Below are 17,961 nucleotides of genomic sequence, written 5' to 3'. Positions count from 1 at the left end.
GCAACCTCTACATCACTTTGTCCACCACCCTGCAGGGCTACCCCAGAACCTCTTCTCAGCCTGATAACCACGTGAAATAAAATGAAGAATATGTAAATTGGCATCCACAGCCATAGCAATAGCTTGGTTAATTGCAACCCGGGCTGCTTAAGGCCTCCAGGAACTTTGTGTCATTAAATGCTACAAATATAAGGCCACTGTGGCAGGCAAACGGCAAGATACTGCAAATCTAGTCCTTTTCCCAGACTCGGTATAGAAATGCTAAAATCATCTGAATTATCAAGAAGACAAAACTCAACCAACAAAGAACATTCACGTGGACTGAAAAACTGTGAGTCCAAACTACCACTTGTTTCTTACATGAGTTTAGGTTTGGTCATAAAGTCATGTGCACGATGTCAACTGTGTCTTCCTTAGAAAGAAAAAAAGATGATGGTACCTAATTAGCAAACCGGGAAAAGCCCTCATCTTCCCTTAGTATTTTTTAATTCCATGTTAGAAGTGTAAATAACAGCTCTACAGCAGGTCCTATTTATACATGAAGGAGGCATGGGACTTAAAGATTTGCTGATGTCCATTTCTTAAGGGCTATCTCACCTTCCTCTTCCTGCTCTTCGTCTTTTATAGATAGAAAAAGAGAAACACAAAGAGAAAACAGATTACTTGTGGTGGCGTACGTACTGCAGCCACACGGCAGTGCATGGACACAGCAGGCAAACCGTTATCAATAGTAAGTTGCAAGAACATAAAAACTGAAAAGAAAATGAATTAATCACAACCGTTTGAGCAATACCCAAACACTCGAAGAGATAAGTTATCAGATGATGGTGCGTGCAATGAGAAACTGAAGATGTTAAAGAATAAAATCCACTTGCAGGCTCAGGCCTGGTGAGAGAGATGCTGTGAGCCAGGGAGGAAGATATGGCATTGACACATCATGCACAGTCTGCAAGGCGACAGATTGAGAAACCAGCTGGTAGCGTACAGTACCTCCTCCAGCTTCCTCTTCTTCATCTGCCATAGCAAACACAAGCATTATTACTTTTGAAACAGCTTTGCAAAAACACAGAGGTTTTTTAATATTGGTGCTGCAAGATCCACTCTCTGAGGCCTTTGCAAACAATGGTTAATGCCAACCAGCTTATTTAATGACATGGTACAGACATATCAACTAGTAAACTAATTGCTGGGCATAAACGTGTGTTGGGACATATATTGGTGGATTTTCTAGTCAGAAGTATGAGAGTTGGCTGCTTTTATCTGGAGCTTACTACTCGACTGCTAAGTCTTCTAGCTTTTTTGCATTGAAGAACTACAGTTTCCATTCTGTATAATGTAATACCTAATCTGAGGATGATGTGACGTACTGTCACAAAAAGTGTCAAATAATCTACTTTGAATGGATGTAATAAATGCTTTGAACAAGATTTGGTGGATGGCTCTCTTTGCTCATACTTCGAATCATGTGTTGTTGTAGAGTTGCAGATAAACTTGGCAGCAGAGAGCAAATTTGTCATCCTGGAGAAAATATTTGTCATACAGCAGGTGGTGTTGGGATCAATTTGAATGGAGCAGCAAGCGAGTTCTTTAGAGATTAAATTATAGTGTACAGCCTTCCAAACGTTACAAGTCTCTTCTTTATGTGTGCTGTGTAGAGTACACATGAAGAACATACTACACAAAAAAGAGACCTGTGAGATTTCAAAATATCATTACACTATAAGTTAATGACGAATTCTCAAGCGGGTACTGTACATTAACCCTATTGCAGCATATGACAAATACACTTGCAGAAGCAGTATGGCTGCTAGAAGTTATAACTGCAACAGTGCACTGTATGGAAAAGGTGGAACCGTTCTCAGTCGTTACTAAAGAATCAATTAAGCGGTTAACATGTAACGTGAAAAATGTCTACGTGCAATAGATACTATAGTGATATTTTCAAGGCTAAAAGGTGAATCTGAGTGCCTGTATTTGGCGTGACTCCAATGAGTTAATTTCAAGCAGCAATAATAAGTACATATGGGACCTTGATCTGTTTAATAAGCGTTATTGTCAACGAGCACAGTTCTCATGGGATAGAGAATTGTTATGAAGAAAGTCAATAATAATGTGCAGCATAATTGAAAGATAAAGATGAAGGCAGCAATCATCTCTGTGTTTAATATATATTACAAAAATCAAAAAACATAATGAGTCCCAGTCATTTTAACACTTTTTGTACATTTCCGCAGTGTTTCCTAATTTTGTGTTTGTATCATGTTGCAAGACAAAGATTTCAGCTTATTTGTTGTGCTACGGCTGTAGTTTCCTTTCTTTGCAGAACAGAAGTATGTTGAAACAAAAGTTGGATCCAATACACTGTCTTAAACATGGATGTTGCTTTAAAGATCCCAAGGCACCCACAGCATATAGTAGCTGTTGACTCTAAACCAGGGATCATTGTATGTCATTGGCCTATGTTTTGCAGCCATGAACTGCAATTAGCTTAAAGGAGGCCCATATGGTTGTTAAATGTTTTCTGCAAAGTACTGTAGATTTACAGTCTGTGTAGCAGTAGGGAGAATACTAACTCTCTCTCTCTCTCTATTTATATGTATATTATTAGGAAAGGATTTACAACTTACCCTCTTGACGCTCCCTAGAGTGGGAAAATGAGTACAGAGATCAGAGAGGTAGAGAAACAGAAAGTGGGAGAGACAACAAGGAAAGAGCAAGACAGAAAGATAGACTACAGATAAAAAGATGAGAACACGGGTCACAAAAAGAAGATGGGACACAAGAATCAAGAAGAGGAAAAAGAAAACAAGAGAGGAAATACAAGTATAACCCATAAGCATTATAGCATTTCACCAATGACATATACGCAGATGTACCAGTAGGCCACATAACCACTGTAACTGTGTAATGTGAATGCCGTATTTTGACGTCCACTCACATTTATCTAGCATACATTGACCTTAAGTGAAAAGAAGACAAAAACAGCGCACAACTCTCATAGTGAAGTATGTATATATTAAATGTGCCAATCAATGAACAGGTAGGTAATGTACGTACATCAATGTAGTTCTTTGAACATATTTCATATAACTCTGACATGGGTCTACTACACCGGAACGGACGACCAAAACGACACCGCTGGATCTCGAGCCGGAACCGTCGAAGGACCACCCGACACTGCAGGGCGACCACCAGTCGCCCTGCAGTGTCGGGTGGTCCTTCGACGGTTCCGGCTCGAGATCCAGCGGTGTCATTTTGGTCGTCCGTTCCGGTATAGTAGACCCATGTCAGAGTTACATGAAATATGTTAAAAGAACAGAGTTAAAGGCCCAGGGGAGGCTCCTGTTCCACAGCCTTACAAGCTGCCTTTAGGAGTCCAGGCCAGGTTTGCACAGAACAGTGGAGGTTCTGCGAGTGAAGCCAGGGGCAGATCACCTGGGCATAATTAACAGGATTTAAAAAGGCCAGCCTGGATCAGTTCTCCCTTCTCCCCTATTCCAGCTAAGGCTGCGGCGCCACTGCCGCTGACCGCGCTTAGCGCGGTTACCTCTGCAAATGTTGATCCTCTCAGCCACGCTCATGCGGTGGGTGCGTGCTCATGCGTGGGCACACACGCTCTCCCAAGCTTTGTGCTTGGGGAGACAAGGGAGCTATAATTTCGGGCGCAGGGCAGGGTCACATGACCCTGCTCTGACCAATGGGGAGAGAGAGGGCGTGCTTTAATGTGCTGTCACTTTCAGCTCACAAACACAACATGGAATTTAGCGGAGAAAGGTGGAGGGGGGGGGGGACCGGAGAGAGGTGGAGGGGGGGAATGGAGGGGAGGAATGGAGTGAGCTGGAGGGGGGGGTGGAGAGAAGGTGGGAGAGAAGGGGGAGAGAGAGTGGAGGAGAAGGATAGAGAAAAGAGGGGAAGGAGAGAGAGCACAGGGGGGGAGAAAGAGCAAGGGGGAGAGAAAGGAGAGAAGGGGGGATAGAACGGGGTCAGAGAGGGGAAGGGAAAGAGAGAGGAGGGAAGGGAGAGAGAGAGGAGGGAAGGGGGGGGGAGAAAGCAAGGGGGGAGAGAAACGAGAGAAGGTGGAGAGAGGGGGTCCGGGAGAGAGAGAGCGCAGGAGGGGGGGGGGGGCGGGAGAGCGCATGGGGGGGCGGTAGAGAGAGCAGGGGGGGTGGAAGAGAGCAGGGGAGGTGGAAGAGAGCAGGGGGGCGGGAGAGAGAGCAGGGGGGGGGGTGGATAGGGAGTGCAGGGGGGGCTGGAGAGAGAGCAGGGGGGCGGGAGAGAGAGCAGAGGGGTGGATAGAGAAAGCAGGGGGGGCGGGAGAGAGAGCAATGGGGGGGAGAGGAGGGAAGGGGGGGAGAGGAGGGAAGGGGAGGAGAGAGGAGGGAAGTGGGGGAGAGGAGGGAAGGGGGAGAGAGAGGAGGGAAGGGGGAGGGAAGTGGGGGAGAGAGTGGGGTCGGGAGAGAGGGGGTCTGGAGAGAGAGCGCAGGGGGGGCGGGAGAGAGAGTGAGTGCAGGGGGGGACGGGAGAGAGAGCACAGGGGGGGGTGGGAGAGAGAGAGCAGGGGGGATGGGAGAGAGAGCCGGGGGGAGAGAGAGCAATGGGGGGGAGACAAGGGGGAGGGGAGTGGGGGAGAGGAGGGAAGGGGGAGAGGAGGGAAGGGGCAGAGGAGGGAAGAGGGAGAGGAGGGAAGGGGGAGGAAAGGGGGAGGGAAGGGGGGAGAGAGAGGAGGGAAAGGGGGAGAGAGGAGGGAAGGGGGGAGAGAGGAGGGAAGGGGGAGAGAAAGCAAGGGGGGAGAGAAACGAGAGTAGGGGGAGAGAGAGGTGGGAGAGAGAGTGGGGAGAGAGAGAGAGGGAGACAGAGGGGGGCCCAGCCCCATTGAGTGGCGGTGCTTACACGCACAGCGCACGCCGTGCCGTGCGCTGTGGCAGTTACTGGGACCGCAGCCTAAGGCTACGCTTATAGTGCCGGCAAAGGCAACGCGACGGTCATGCTACGGTCGCTGAAGAATCAAATAGAGATGACTTCCAGCGATCGCGAAGAATCCGTCGTTCCGTCACGTCACGCTTACTATAAGCGCACGCGACGGCTGCAATGCATCTGTTTTGCTGCGACGTCGCTGTCGCCGGCACTATAAGCGCAGCCTTAGGCTGAGTCCCCTGTGCCGCTGGCCGCGCTCATGCTTGGAGAGCGGTGACGTCACCAACTCTCCAAGCATGAGCGCCGGGTGTCCTTGCTATTTCGCGGGGGCTTTGCAGGTAAGCTGAGTGCGGTTCAAAGTCTGATTTTTTTTGTTTACGCAAACGCCAAGCATGGGTGAGCGTCCGTGAGCGGGGACAGAAAAATTGAAATAGCCAGAAGCAATCTCGCCAAGCACCGCGCGGTCAGCGCGCTCAGCGGCACAGGGTACTCAGCCTAAGGCCGTGAGTATAGTGCCCGCCACGGGCGATGGCGACATCGCCCCAAAAAAATACATTGCCGCCGCCGCGTGCGCTTACAGTAAGCGCGTCGGCGACAATGCGACGGAGCGACGACGCGTCGCGAACTGTGGAAGCTGGCAATATTTGACTTTTCAAGGGCTGTCGCCTTGTGACAGCCCCATAACAAATCAAATGCCAGTACACCCGTGAGGCTGCCGCAAAGCGAAATATAACTTTCGCTAGCGGTGACGAGTGACGTTACCCGTCCTCTCGCCGGTCGCGGGCACTATACGCGAAATAAGAAAGCTGGATGCTACAAACAGGCACTTGTCTGCAGCAGGTTTGTTTATGATACATGTGTTTTATTGTATGGTAAGTGGGGAAGCCACCCAAAGATAGCTAGAAAATTGCTGTCTAGTAATGCTCAGAGCAAGGATTTCTTTTGATTCTTTTGTTTATCTTGATTTTGTCGGCTGGAGTACCAGAGAAAATAAAAGACTTAAACCAGAGCTGTCCCAATTTCAAGTGGCAAAGGCTCTTCAGCACTGGATCCCTTCAATATATATGCAGAAAACAGGACTGGGAAAATATATGGATAAACTGCTTGTGGTAGTAAAGTCCCCAGGTGGGCCAATATTCCCTGAAGGGTAAGGTGTAAGGCTAAAAAAAACCCCATCAGACCCTCATTGGGATGGTCCCTGGACTCACATTGAGTAATCATGAATAAGAAAGTACTCACAGACATCTCTTAATCCTGAAGTCCTGATAGCCGTGCAGCCTGGAGTGGAGAAGTAGATCTGAGAAAAAAGGTGATTTCTGGAGCAACAGCCAAAAGTGGGTCCCAAACAAGTTGTATTAAAAATATTGCTTTATTGTTCCATCTAAAAAAGTGGAGGCACACACCCTCCTACGCGTTTCGTGTTGAAAACACTTTATCAAGGAGTATCATATTCCTTGATAAAGTGTTTTCAACATGAACGTGTAGGAGGGTGTGTGCCTCCACTTTTTTAGATGGAACCATAAAGCAATATTTTTAATACAACTTGTTTGGGACCCACTTTTGGCTGTTGCGCCAGAAATCACCTTCTTTCTTAAACCAGAGCTGGATTGTCCTGTGATTGCGGTTTACCATAAAAGACGGGAAGTTTTAAGGATCCCAGACAAGAACCCTTCAGCCAAAAAGGGTATTTTGTCACAATACATACTTCACTATGAGCTTTGTGTGCTGTTTTTGTCTTCTTTTCTCCTAGCATTTGAGAAGTGTTGAGCCATCTTTCACAAACATCTGCAGACCAACTCATCAATACACGTTTAAGGTGCTGTTTATTTACACAGTTCCCTTATCATACAATATTACTTCTGTATTTCAAGTATATGATCTTAGATACTTGATTTCTCACTGAGTTTTTCGTCACTGCACAATTTATAGTTTGTTCACTGTGAATCACTAAGCAATTGCCCAGGACATACTTGAAAACGAGAGGTAACTCTCAATGTATTACTTCCTGGTAAAACATTTGATAAATAAATAAAAATAAAATTGTTGCACACTTTATTTTTCTCTTTTCACTGACCTTAAGTAAATGATTCCTGTGAAGCGTAGTTACACTACCGTAAGTGTCTGGGTGACAAGTACAGGCATACTCCGGTTTAAGGACACTCATTTTAAGTACACTCGCGAGTAAGGACATATCGCCCGATAGGCAAACGGCAGCTCGCGCAAGTGCCTGTCAGCGCGTCCTGAATAGCAATACCGGCTCCCTACCTGTACCGAAGCTGTGCGCAAGCGGGGAGACTGTACAGCCTGTTACAAATGCGTTATTTACATCAGTTATGCACGTATAGGACGATTGCAGTACAGTACATGCATCGATAAGTGGAAAAAAGGTAGTGCTTCACTTTAAGTACATTTTCGCTTTACATACATGCTCCGGTCCAATTGCGTACGTTAATGCGGGGTATGCCTTTATAAAACATGCATTTTCATAAACACTGTGGATTTAGTATAGTATCAGTGGGTTTTAGTCCTGGCCAGCAGGGAAATTAAATGTTCATCTCTTCTGTTCCTTTTCTATGATGGCAAACCCAATTTGGACCAATAATTATTCTAGAATGTACCAACATTGTACTAAAATATTATTACTAAAATGAGTGTGATGTAGTAACTAGTCTCATTTATTCTTTCGTCAATATGCAATTTCTCATTAACTTTAAGTTGGTTATGATAAAATTGTGTATAATGAAGAGTTTTACTACATTGTGCATATAATAGAATGATTTTGAGCTGAAAGAACAGTAAAAATTCCCAAGCGTTTTCTATCACTTTGTTGCAGATCTCTCTGACCCACTGAACATTGTGTTTCATGTATATTTTGTTTAACCTGTATTGTCCTAGTTTTGCAGCTGGAGATTTGGATAATCATGCCTCTAGTTTCTTGTTTTGTTGCCCTGCCTAACATGCTTATTTAATTCAATCTCCTTAGCGACATGTATGGAAGTAGTGTGAAAGTAGAAACTGACATCAATTCTTATTATAGTGGTACAGGTCTTTGAAGTCTGCGATACTGGTTACAAACCCAGTGCTAGCTCATAGAGACCTTATCAGGGCCTCTTGTATTGCTGTTTTTCAGATACTGAGGGCCTTTATTCAATATATTCCAAAAACTGTAATTCACGTAAATTGTAAAATCTGAAGAAAATCTGCGTTTGGGCTAATTTCCCCAAGTAGATCTAATAGTTGAAAGAGAGAATATGACTTACTCGTAATCCCCTTCTTCCGTGTCAGACATTGTCAGGTGCTGAGATCACCTGTAGATGAAAAAACAGAAGGACGTAGAAAGATTAATCCAAGAGGGAGTGTATTCATCTTTCCACAGCTTACATAGTTTCAGAGCAATACATTCATTCCAGTGCTGTTCACTAAACAATGGTTTTAGCGTCTGTTTGCCACCCATCCCTGTCTGTAACACTCCTGCCTGATATAAATATTTTTTTTTATCAATTCTGACACTAATGAACTAGTGTGCATGAGAACATTGTAGAATTGCAGTGTTGCATTTAGTGTTAAAAACCCCCCCACAAAAAACTGCTGTAAATCACAGTTAGAAGGTGTTGTGTTATAAGCACAGGAACCTCCCACTGACACAGGGTGTGGGGACTAAACACCCTTCCTCTTCTGAATATTTGCTCAACAGAAATAGCACGTTTCATTCTGTCTTTTCTATGTTCAGAAATAAGCATCAGAATAGTGTGAAACTAGCTATTTGTGTTTAATTTGCTACACAGAAATAGTGAGTTTCACACTTGCAATTCAGCATGTGTATAACCAGCAAATATAATCACCTTATTACAGTACTGAAAGTGTTACACTGTACATGGTTAGAGAACATAGTCTTGTGTTGTTATTGTATTTGATTTATAAGGACAGTTTTGGTAACAGTACAGTTCAATCGTGTACCCAAACTGCACCTGCCTTCCCACTATTCGAATGAAAGAAATTGGCACATTTAATTAAAAGAATAACGTTGTAAATACAGACAGAATAATGGTTACTTATTGGGTGCTGTTTAGCATGTGACTACATACAGTATATAGGAATACATTACCCTAATGAGCCAACATTAGCACATGCAAATTGGAGAGTAGTTTGCGTAATACTGTATATAAGGAGGACATTAAATCAAGCAATTACACACAGTGAAGCTGTTTGCAACATATAGTGAATATAAATCTCTTTAGTGAATGCAAACATTGGGGCTACTTTAAAGACTGAAGTAAAGTTCACGATTTGCATTTTCTGCGCCCACTGTGGTGTCTGTCATTTGAATTCATGAATAACCTTGATCAGAGGCTTCCTATCCAACTAGAATATAACTGTTATTGCCGTCCCAATCTACAGTACCACAAACGATATGAGGACTAATTTATTACTGTAGAGCCATCTGATTGGTGCAACCATTATTACAACATTCTAGAGATATCTGCAAACATAAGCAAATGACATGGGAAGTGAGAATCACAGGCCACCCGAAACTCCATATCCTGTTCCCAACAGGAGACCGTGTTCGAAGTACCTGGGGGATACAACAGACTATACTTGAATATAGGGTTAGACACATATATCAACAATGCTCTGATTCTGGCTTTCTGAGGTGCCCTTAGAGTGAAAGGATAGAGGGCGTATTTTGTTTTAAAGCCGCAATGTGCACTGCTCACACATTCTGTTTACTTACGTGAACTGAGGGGTCAATCAGAGCTCATCTGGGAACACCCTTGATTATTGAGAGATGAACGTCTTGTCAACCAATACATGCCCGATGAGCATAAAAATGGATGCAAGGTCAGAGCTCGCGCCACCGGCCAATAGAAAGCAATTGTGCTGTAGCCTTCTATTGGGGATCCCAGAGACCATGTTTATAGTTTATTTTTTATTTTTATTTTTATAGGAAACCTAAAAAAATAAAAATATTTACAGTGGATTGGGGGTTTCCTGTAAGCTAGGGAACCCTGGATGAACACTAAGGACCCCCAGTTCAAGTATCTATCTATCTATCTATCTATCTATCTATGCTTTAAACTGACTAATAGCCATTTATGGACTTTCCATGGACAAGTCTAGTCCTCATTCCTGTTAAAGCTATGTGAAGTCACAGCATCCAGTGGGGATGAGTTTCTGCAGCCATGCTCAGTAATCTGCTTGACTGCCAGACAAACTTATATTTGTGTCAGCTCCAAAGCTTCCAAAGCTTCTGGTTTTAAATCTACATCACGATGTTAAGGTAGCCTTCGGGGCAAAGGGTATTGTCTCAGCAATAAAGAATGCAACCATAAGCTGTGCCCATCTATTGTTTCTCCTCTTTAGGTTGCGGAATGATGATGTGAAACAAAGCTGCCCAGTCCGTTATAGTAAATGGTATCGGAGCCTTTGTCCCAGTCTATTTTGGTGAAGTCCTGAATTCTCACAATATCTTGGCATTACATCTAGAACAGATGGATCAGAGGAATGAATCACAGTCTTTAAAGACCGATCATCTAAGTATAACTGGATTACCCGGTACTGTTGTGAGATTGAGGATCCAACCATAAACTCATTTTAGGTGGATTTAGTGCAGCAGAAAACAAGAGATTCATTAAAAACACGAGCTAAAGTTTAGTCTTTAATCTGATACTACATACAAGCGTTTCAATTAGAACGTGTCCAGGAGGTTACATTGAGTTTTCCCCAGAGGCTAGTGCAGTCTAAAAGGTTTCCATGGTAACCTCAGGCACTACAGATATATAAAAAAAAACATTTAAAAACAGGATATACTCAAGGGACAAGATACTAACATCATATGAGTTAAAGCAGCAAAACGAGAAATCTTATGTTATTTAAAAAAAATATATGTATATCAGTTCTGTAGTATTAGATATAGTGACTATTTGTTTTTTTATTTTATTTTTATTCAATCAATGCCATTTTTAATGAGTTTTAAAGCATCCTTTGATTTCTATGGCAGGTTTTAGCCCACCTCCACAGCAGTGCAAGATTTTTGCAACACTTTCCTGTTTGTGATCATTTGTTGCTAATGTTCCCAGCGGTTTGAGCTGCAAACTGTAACAATAGTCATTAAAAATAGTTAATAGTCTATTAACAACAATAGTCACAATTTACAATAATAGTCACCATAGTAATATCAGGATACATAGTAGGTGCTGAGTTACTACTGACTGGAGGATTGATTGAAACTGAAAGGCGGCCATTATGTTAGGCACGCAATCAGGATTTTTACAGACGTGTAACAGGAGCACCAAACGATTGCCAGCTTAGGTAAGAATGCAGAATTATACATTGCCACGCTTTACGTATAGAAAGAAGAAATGGAAGAAAAAACGGGGGGGGGATGCTTTAAGCTCCTATAGGCTTCTGGGGAAGGGTTACTGCTTTATTATACACAGTTTATTGAGCCCTGTTGGTCATTTACATAGTTACATAGTAGATAAGGTTGAAAAAAGACTTGTGTCCATCAAGTTCAACCTATGCTAAATTTAGACAACAGATACTTTATCCTATATCCGTACTTACAGTATAAATTGTGATTTCAATCTTAGCAATAATCAGTTTAGAAATGAATCAGAGGTTACAATGAGAGTTTGTGGCAAACCACTGGAGACTCAATTCCCATCAATATCCACATCTTTAATATTATAAGTAGGAGTCCAGTAAGTGTCGAAGTTGAGCACCTACAGCAGGCCTGCACAACACGTGGTCCGCGGGCCGCATGCGGTCCCCCCGCACTCACTGTGCGGCCGTGGCGGCTTTCCACTTCTCCGTCCTCCCGAGTCCACTTTCCCGCTCTGCCTCCCCCGCCAGAGTCCGCTCTTCCCCCCCCCGAGTCCTGTCTCCCTTCCGCCTCCGGAGTCCACTCTCCCGCTTTGCCTCCCCCCCCCCGAGTCCGCACTTAGGACTGCAGGGTAGGAGCGCGCTCTAGCAGGCACTTCCGTGCTTGCTGCTTTCTAGAGTGAGAGCGTTCCTGCAGTCCTGCCTGCTCTACCGCCGTGAGATGATGTGTGGTTTAGGGGGTTGATGTGAGGTGCAGGGGGTTGATGTGAGGTGCAGGGGGGTTGATGTGAGGTGCAGGGGGGGTTGATGTGAGGTGTGGGGGGTTGATGTGAGGTGCGGGGGGGGGGGGTTGGTGTGAGGTGCAGGGGGGGAGAGGGATATGTGTTGTGTGCAGGGGGGTATTGTGTGTTGTTTGTGGAGGCGGAGTATTGTGTGTGGGTGAGGGGGAGAGATGGGGGTATGAGGGGGAGAGATGGGGGTATGAGAGATAGATGGGGAGTCTCGTAAAGGTAGATGATGAGGGGTGCTGGGGAGATATATGAAGATGATGATGATGAGGGGTGCTGGGGGAGATATATGAAGATGATGATGATGAGGGGTGCTGGGAGAGATATATGAAGATGATGAGGGGTGCTGGGAGAGATTGATGATGATGGGTGCTGGGGAGATATATGAAGATGATGAGGGGTGCTGGAGGAGAGATGATGATGATGATGATGATGATGATTTTACCCATACGGCCCAAATCTGTTTTCCTTGGAGCAGTTCGGCCCTTCTCACTTAACGAGTTGTGCAGGCCTGACCTACAGTATAACAGCTTGAGATCCCCGGCTCACCTTCTTTCTGTGATCCCGTAATATTGCTGCAGAGAAGCTGGAGCAGGACACAGTACGCAGGTAGTAAGGTACACATGATTTAGGTCAGTAGAGAAGAATGAAACTGCTGGATGGAGCCCTCTGCGAGAGATTAGCACTGATATGCAGACAGGGATATAGGAGGGTTAGAGCCCTATGGATGATAAACTTCACACACAACTATTAAAGTTGGCAAGATTTGGATTCATGTTCTTGTTAACTCCTAGCGTAGGGGTGCTCATCTTCACTCCTCAAGACCTCCCAACAGGTCAAGTGTGACGGATATCCCTGTTTCAGCACAGGTGGCTTTCAGTTGAGCCACCTGTGATGAAGCAGGGACTGATTGAGACACCTGTGCTGAGGCAGGGATATCCTGAAAACCTGACCTGTTGGGGGGTTTTGAGGACTGGAGTTGAGAACCCCTACCCTAGGGGATTATTTATCAAAGTCTTAGGGGGTTATTCATTAAACTGCGATAGTGCCGATCAGGGTTTTATCACGCAGAAACCCCCATTAAAGTCAATAAAAGTTTCCGTACCTCAGTGCCCTAATTGGCACCACCTCAGTTTAATTAAGAACACCCTTTAGCGCCAACTGGTGCGATATTGAAGCCAAAAAAACAGCATTCTATAAAGGTAATGCTTTATGGATAAATCTGGTGCCGTTTGTTTGCACTGGTTCTGGCTCCATTTTGGACCTGGGAAACTTTGACAAATGAACCTCTTCTGGTTGGTAATTGGATGCAAAATGAAATCCTGCAGCTTCTCATTTAATAGGATGTTATTCTGGTTTCCTTTTTGATTCCATCGGATGGAGCAGAATACAGCTGGGTCGCAGTACGAGTCGGAGCCGTGAACCCCAGAGACAGCACGTAGCAACTGGGAAAGTTTATAGTACAAACATAAGTGGAATGTCCTTACTGTCTCACTGGTTCAATCTCAGCAGCGATAACGCTATATTTAGCAATTCCCAATAGATTCCAGAAGTTCTGTTATTAATTTCCAATGCATATTTGGGGAAGTCTGTTATTAAAAAAAACAAAAATCTCCGGGGTACCCTCCGTGGGTCCCAGCGGAGCCATGTACTGAGCCTGAGTGACAGGTGCGGCAACTGTCAGGTTTATTATGATGCTCGTGACTAGAAGTCCAACTGTTGCTATTGTTCCATAGTCCAGAAAGCCTGTTTGGTATTTCCCATCGCTTTAAATAAAATGCATGACATTAGCACATAGGGGCATATGTTTATCAAGGCAAAAGTGGGGCAATATGTGTGCACCGTATGTATCAAAGACAAAAGTCCTATTGATATCAATAGGATTTTTTTCCTTTGATGCATTTTTTGCACTCCTTTTGCGTTTATACATACTGTCGATCCAGTGGCGTAGCTAGACATGTGCGGCCCCCGGGAAAAAAATATTTCAGGGCCCCATTAATATTAACTGCTATTTTTTTTCTTCCTCTCATCATCCGTCATCTCTCCCCATCCCTCCTCATCATCATCCCTCATCATTATCATCTCTCCCCCTCATAATCATCTCTCCCCCTCCTCCTCATCATTATCATTATCTCTCCCCCTCATCATATCTCCCCCACCTCCTCCTCATCATCTCTACCCCATCCTCTCCATCATAATCTCTCCCCCTCCTCATGATCTCTCTCCCTCCCTCCTCATCTCTCTCCCCCTCTCCCTCATCACCATCACCTTTCCCCCTCATCACCATGCTTACCTGTAATAGAGACAGGCGAAGGGAGATGGTATGCGGTGGCGGGCCCCCGGCGTTAGGCCTCGTTCAGGGTGCCAGAGGCAGGAATTGGAGGGCGGGCGTTCGCGTGTGCAAGCGGCAGTCTGCTGGGCGATGTGTGTTCATCCTCCCCAGCAGACTTTTTCAGGAGTTGAGGAGGCGGGGAGGGGGCGGGGCTACAGACCTGAGGTTAGGGATCCAAGTTGCAGTCTTGAAATCATTCTCAAGAATGATTTCTTTGGCTGCCGAGGTCCCAGTGACGCTGCTGCAGCTTCAAAAAACGACTTGGGTTGTTTATTGAAACTGTAGCCAGCGTCAACTCCGTAATTCGGAGACAGGGCAGCCGCTACCCTGACAACCAGTATTCAATTCAATTTTAATACATTGTGTCCGACGGCAGCTCGCACGTAAGCACGCCCTCCCTCCGAAGCCTGCACCCTGAACGAGGCCTTAAGCAGAAGCCGGTAGAGGAATCAGCACGTGTTACACAGGCAGAGCAGGACGGTATGGGAGGAGCGCCCTCTAGCAGCAGACACCGGAAGTAAGAAAGGCTAGAGGGCGCACCTCCCGTACCGTCCTGCTCGGCCTGTGTAACACGTGCTGATTCCTCTACCTTAACGCCGGGGGCCCGCCGCCACTGCATACCATCTCCCCCCGCCTGTCTCTGTGCTCCCCAAGAGCCCAGGCTATAGTTACGCTCCTGTGTAGATCCCATAGGCTGCGGTGATACCCAAGCCCCCCCCACAACAAGAACTAAACAGTAAACCATGGGTGCTCAACTCCAGTTCTCAAGCTCCCCAAACAGGTGAGGTTATCCCTGCTTCAGCACAGGTAGCCCAATCAGAGCCTGCTTCAGCACAGTTGGCTCAGTCTTCAACTTAGCCTCTGATTGAGACACCTGTGCTGAAGCTGTGATATCCTAAAAGTTGAGCACCCTTGCATTAACCAACAATCTTGTACCACTTGGGTTTATCATCACAATTCCTGTCAATGCGATTTGATGAAGCAGATACATTACATTGTGTATCACTGTAAACAGATCATATTTGTCAATCATTTGTCCACGGCTAATAACTCTGCATTTCCAAGCTTTTGTTACCTCTCATATAGACCCAGAAATGGTTTGTGCAATCTTTCTTCTAACACATTTCCATGTTCTTTTTCTTAAAATAGAATCTGCGCTATATCAAGTGGATAGTGTATCTGAAATAAAACCAGGACACCCAGGGCATCCCTTTATACTAATTCCCGTTTGTTTTGCAGAGACAATATAATGATGTTTCTTTTTGTCTTTTTCAGATGCAAAAAGACCATGTCATGGCCTTTCAGTACCTTCCCTGTTGTGTATAATCCACATTTTAAACTAATATAGTATATCCCTACAAAATCCTTGCTAAGTACATTAGAATCACATTATCAGACACACACAAAAAGCTGCTAACAGCAATTATTTTGCCTTGCACTCGGGGCCTTATGTACTAAGAAATCTTACTCCATAAGACGCCTTTCATGCGGGAAAACTCCCATTCACTTAAATGGGCTGTAAGGGCCAATATTGACTAAGCAGTGCTAGAAGGTGTATTACTGAGGAACACCGTTTAGTAAACATGGCCCAATGAGCATAATGGAAAGATGAATATAACTTCCCTTTCTAATATGGCTAATGGCAAAGATATTGGGCACTTACTATGTGCTGAGTTTTTATGTTATTATCATTATTATTAATAATTATTAATTATTTTCTGTGTTTTGCATTGAATGGATGGGACTCAAATATTCTCCAGCACAGGGAAGACAAAAACATGTTGTATACCCTTGGTAGGTGGTACCCACTCTCTTTCTGCCTATAGTTCACCCTCTCCACTTGGGATGTCTGTTAGGTTATCACTCCTGAAAACAATAATGGCTGCAAAACGGGTGCAGAAAAGGACGGAACTACCATCGGTGCAGCAGGTGCCGGGCACCAGGTTTCGGCAAGCTTAAGGGGCTGACAGCATAGGATGAGAGCAGGTTTATCGGGCTCAGTGCTGCCCCTGGGGGCCGAAACCTATTGTTTCACCAGGGCCCCACTTGCACTAATTCTGCCACTGGGTACAAAAACTCTGCACTTGATTTATCAATCAAGAAAAATCCCATTGGTTTAAATGGGAATGTTCTTCTTTCATATATTTGCTCTGCTTTTGCACCAAGTTTGCATCCAGAAGACTTTAGTAAATAGATCAAATAGATCCCTAAATATTTAGCATGTCTCTACTGAAGGTTTTTGGCTCAGTGTTAGGATCTGGCATGCATTTGATTAAATGCATAGGACATTATTTTACCATTACTAAATCAGCACACTCCAAATTCTATCAGGTGACATCCGCTGAAGGGGTTTGTACCCTGAAACATCATGTCAGTGCCTCGATTCTATGGGTAGGATGCCACGCTGTCACTTTGTATGTTACAGTTGATATTTTTGGGATGTTATCTTTTTTGTATTCCTGATTAATAACTATATCTAAGCATTTCCGCATATCTTTATATTTGATAAAGATTTTTTGATATAGAATTTGCAATGTCTTTACAGTAGTAGTTTAGGTGATTTAGTGGGCTCTTCACATTTGATATCAGATCCTACAATACAATATGTACTGTATATACATATATATTTTTCTATTATTATTTTTTCTATATTATCCTACTTTGGAAGTCCCTTCTACAAAAACATTTTTATTTTATTTTCTAAATCACCCAAATTTGTAGCCATGTGTTTAGCACATTTTTCACTAAAGTTTGTGAATCAGGCGACATTTTCTGCAAAAAAGATAATCCAGCAAGCATAGAAAATCAGCTTGCAAGATCTTGTGGTCCTTTATACTGTACACCTTTTTTTTTTTTTTTGCTAAATTGTGACATAACAGGCAAAATGTACAACATTTGAACAAACTTAACGTTCACAAAAATGTTGCAAAAATGTAAGAAAAAAGCACCAAAAACTTCTGCAAATCAAATTAGAAGATACTCGCACATCTCTAACGGTTTAGATTTCATGTCCATGATGAAAATCTTTCATACATAAAAAGGAATTCTAATACATGTATGACGTCTGCCAGTTACAAGAAGAATCAGCTGCTAATTAGCCCATTGCTAACTGCCTGTGGCTTAGGTGCAACACTGCTCCTAAATTCATCCATCTCCCCAATATGCGTCGGTCTCTCCTACCTCTTCAGCCTTTGTCACCAACTCTGAAACACAAGTATTAAGACCCTGTAACTTACCTGGATCACTTATTCAGAGAGGGGGATAGTAATGGAGTGACAGCTACTGGGCTCTTTCGCATGGACTTTGTAGTGAGGCTTTACTGTCAGAAACCAGACACCACTGTCCTGTGCTGGTGAGATTTAATTGGCTGAGGGCAGACACCCCACATCAGTATAAGGTAAGGAAAAGCGAGGGCTGCATATTCTATTTGGGAGAGCGCATCAGAAAATTCTGCTCATATTTGTTTCAAGAAACGTCTCGAAATAACTGGTCCCCTGCAAGGAAAACCTATGGCTGTCATATTTTGCTGGTGTCATTATGGGGTTGCTGGCTTTTCATTAATATTTTTCGAAATGCAAAAAAATAAAAAAATAAATTCCGATTCAT

General features: G+C 44.1%; 1 protein-coding gene across 13 annotated transcripts in view; it reads right to left on the bottom strand.

Moving 5' to 3' along the window:
- TNNT1 (troponin T1, slow skeletal type) overlaps window positions 1-17,708 on the bottom strand; it is a 42,203-nt gene extending 24,495 nt beyond the window's left edge. For 4 of the 13 annotated variants that reach the window (XM_075605457.1, XM_075605462.1, XM_075605461.1 and 1 more), the window contains exons 1-5: window positions 17,592-17,706; window positions 8,175-8,222; window positions 2,628-2,641; window positions 991-1,014; window positions 598-618 (exon numbers count right to left, since the gene is read on the bottom strand). In XM_075605457.1, coding sequence (XP_075461572.1) covers window positions 598-618; window positions 991-1,014; window positions 2,628-2,641; window positions 8,175-8,203 — 88 coding nt within the window. In that variant the 5' untranslated portion in view covers window positions 8,204-8,222; window positions 17,592-17,706. Of the gene's footprint in view, window positions 1-597; window positions 619-990; window positions 1,015-2,627; window positions 2,642-8,174; window positions 8,223-17,591 lie in introns of all 13 variants that reach the window. The other 9 variants (XM_075605460.1, XM_075605467.1, XM_075605463.1 and 6 more) reach the window with 4 other exon arrangements.
- Between the last annotated feature and the right edge of the window lie 253 nt (window positions 17,709-17,961).

This window comes from Ascaphus truei, chromosome 6 (assembly GCF_040206685.1).
Source record: "Ascaphus truei isolate aAscTru1 chromosome 6, aAscTru1.hap1, whole genome shotgun sequence".
NCBI lineage: Eukaryota > Metazoa > Chordata > Amphibia > Anura > Ascaphidae > Ascaphus > Ascaphus truei.
This window is presented reverse-complemented; position numbering and strand designations above follow the sequence as displayed.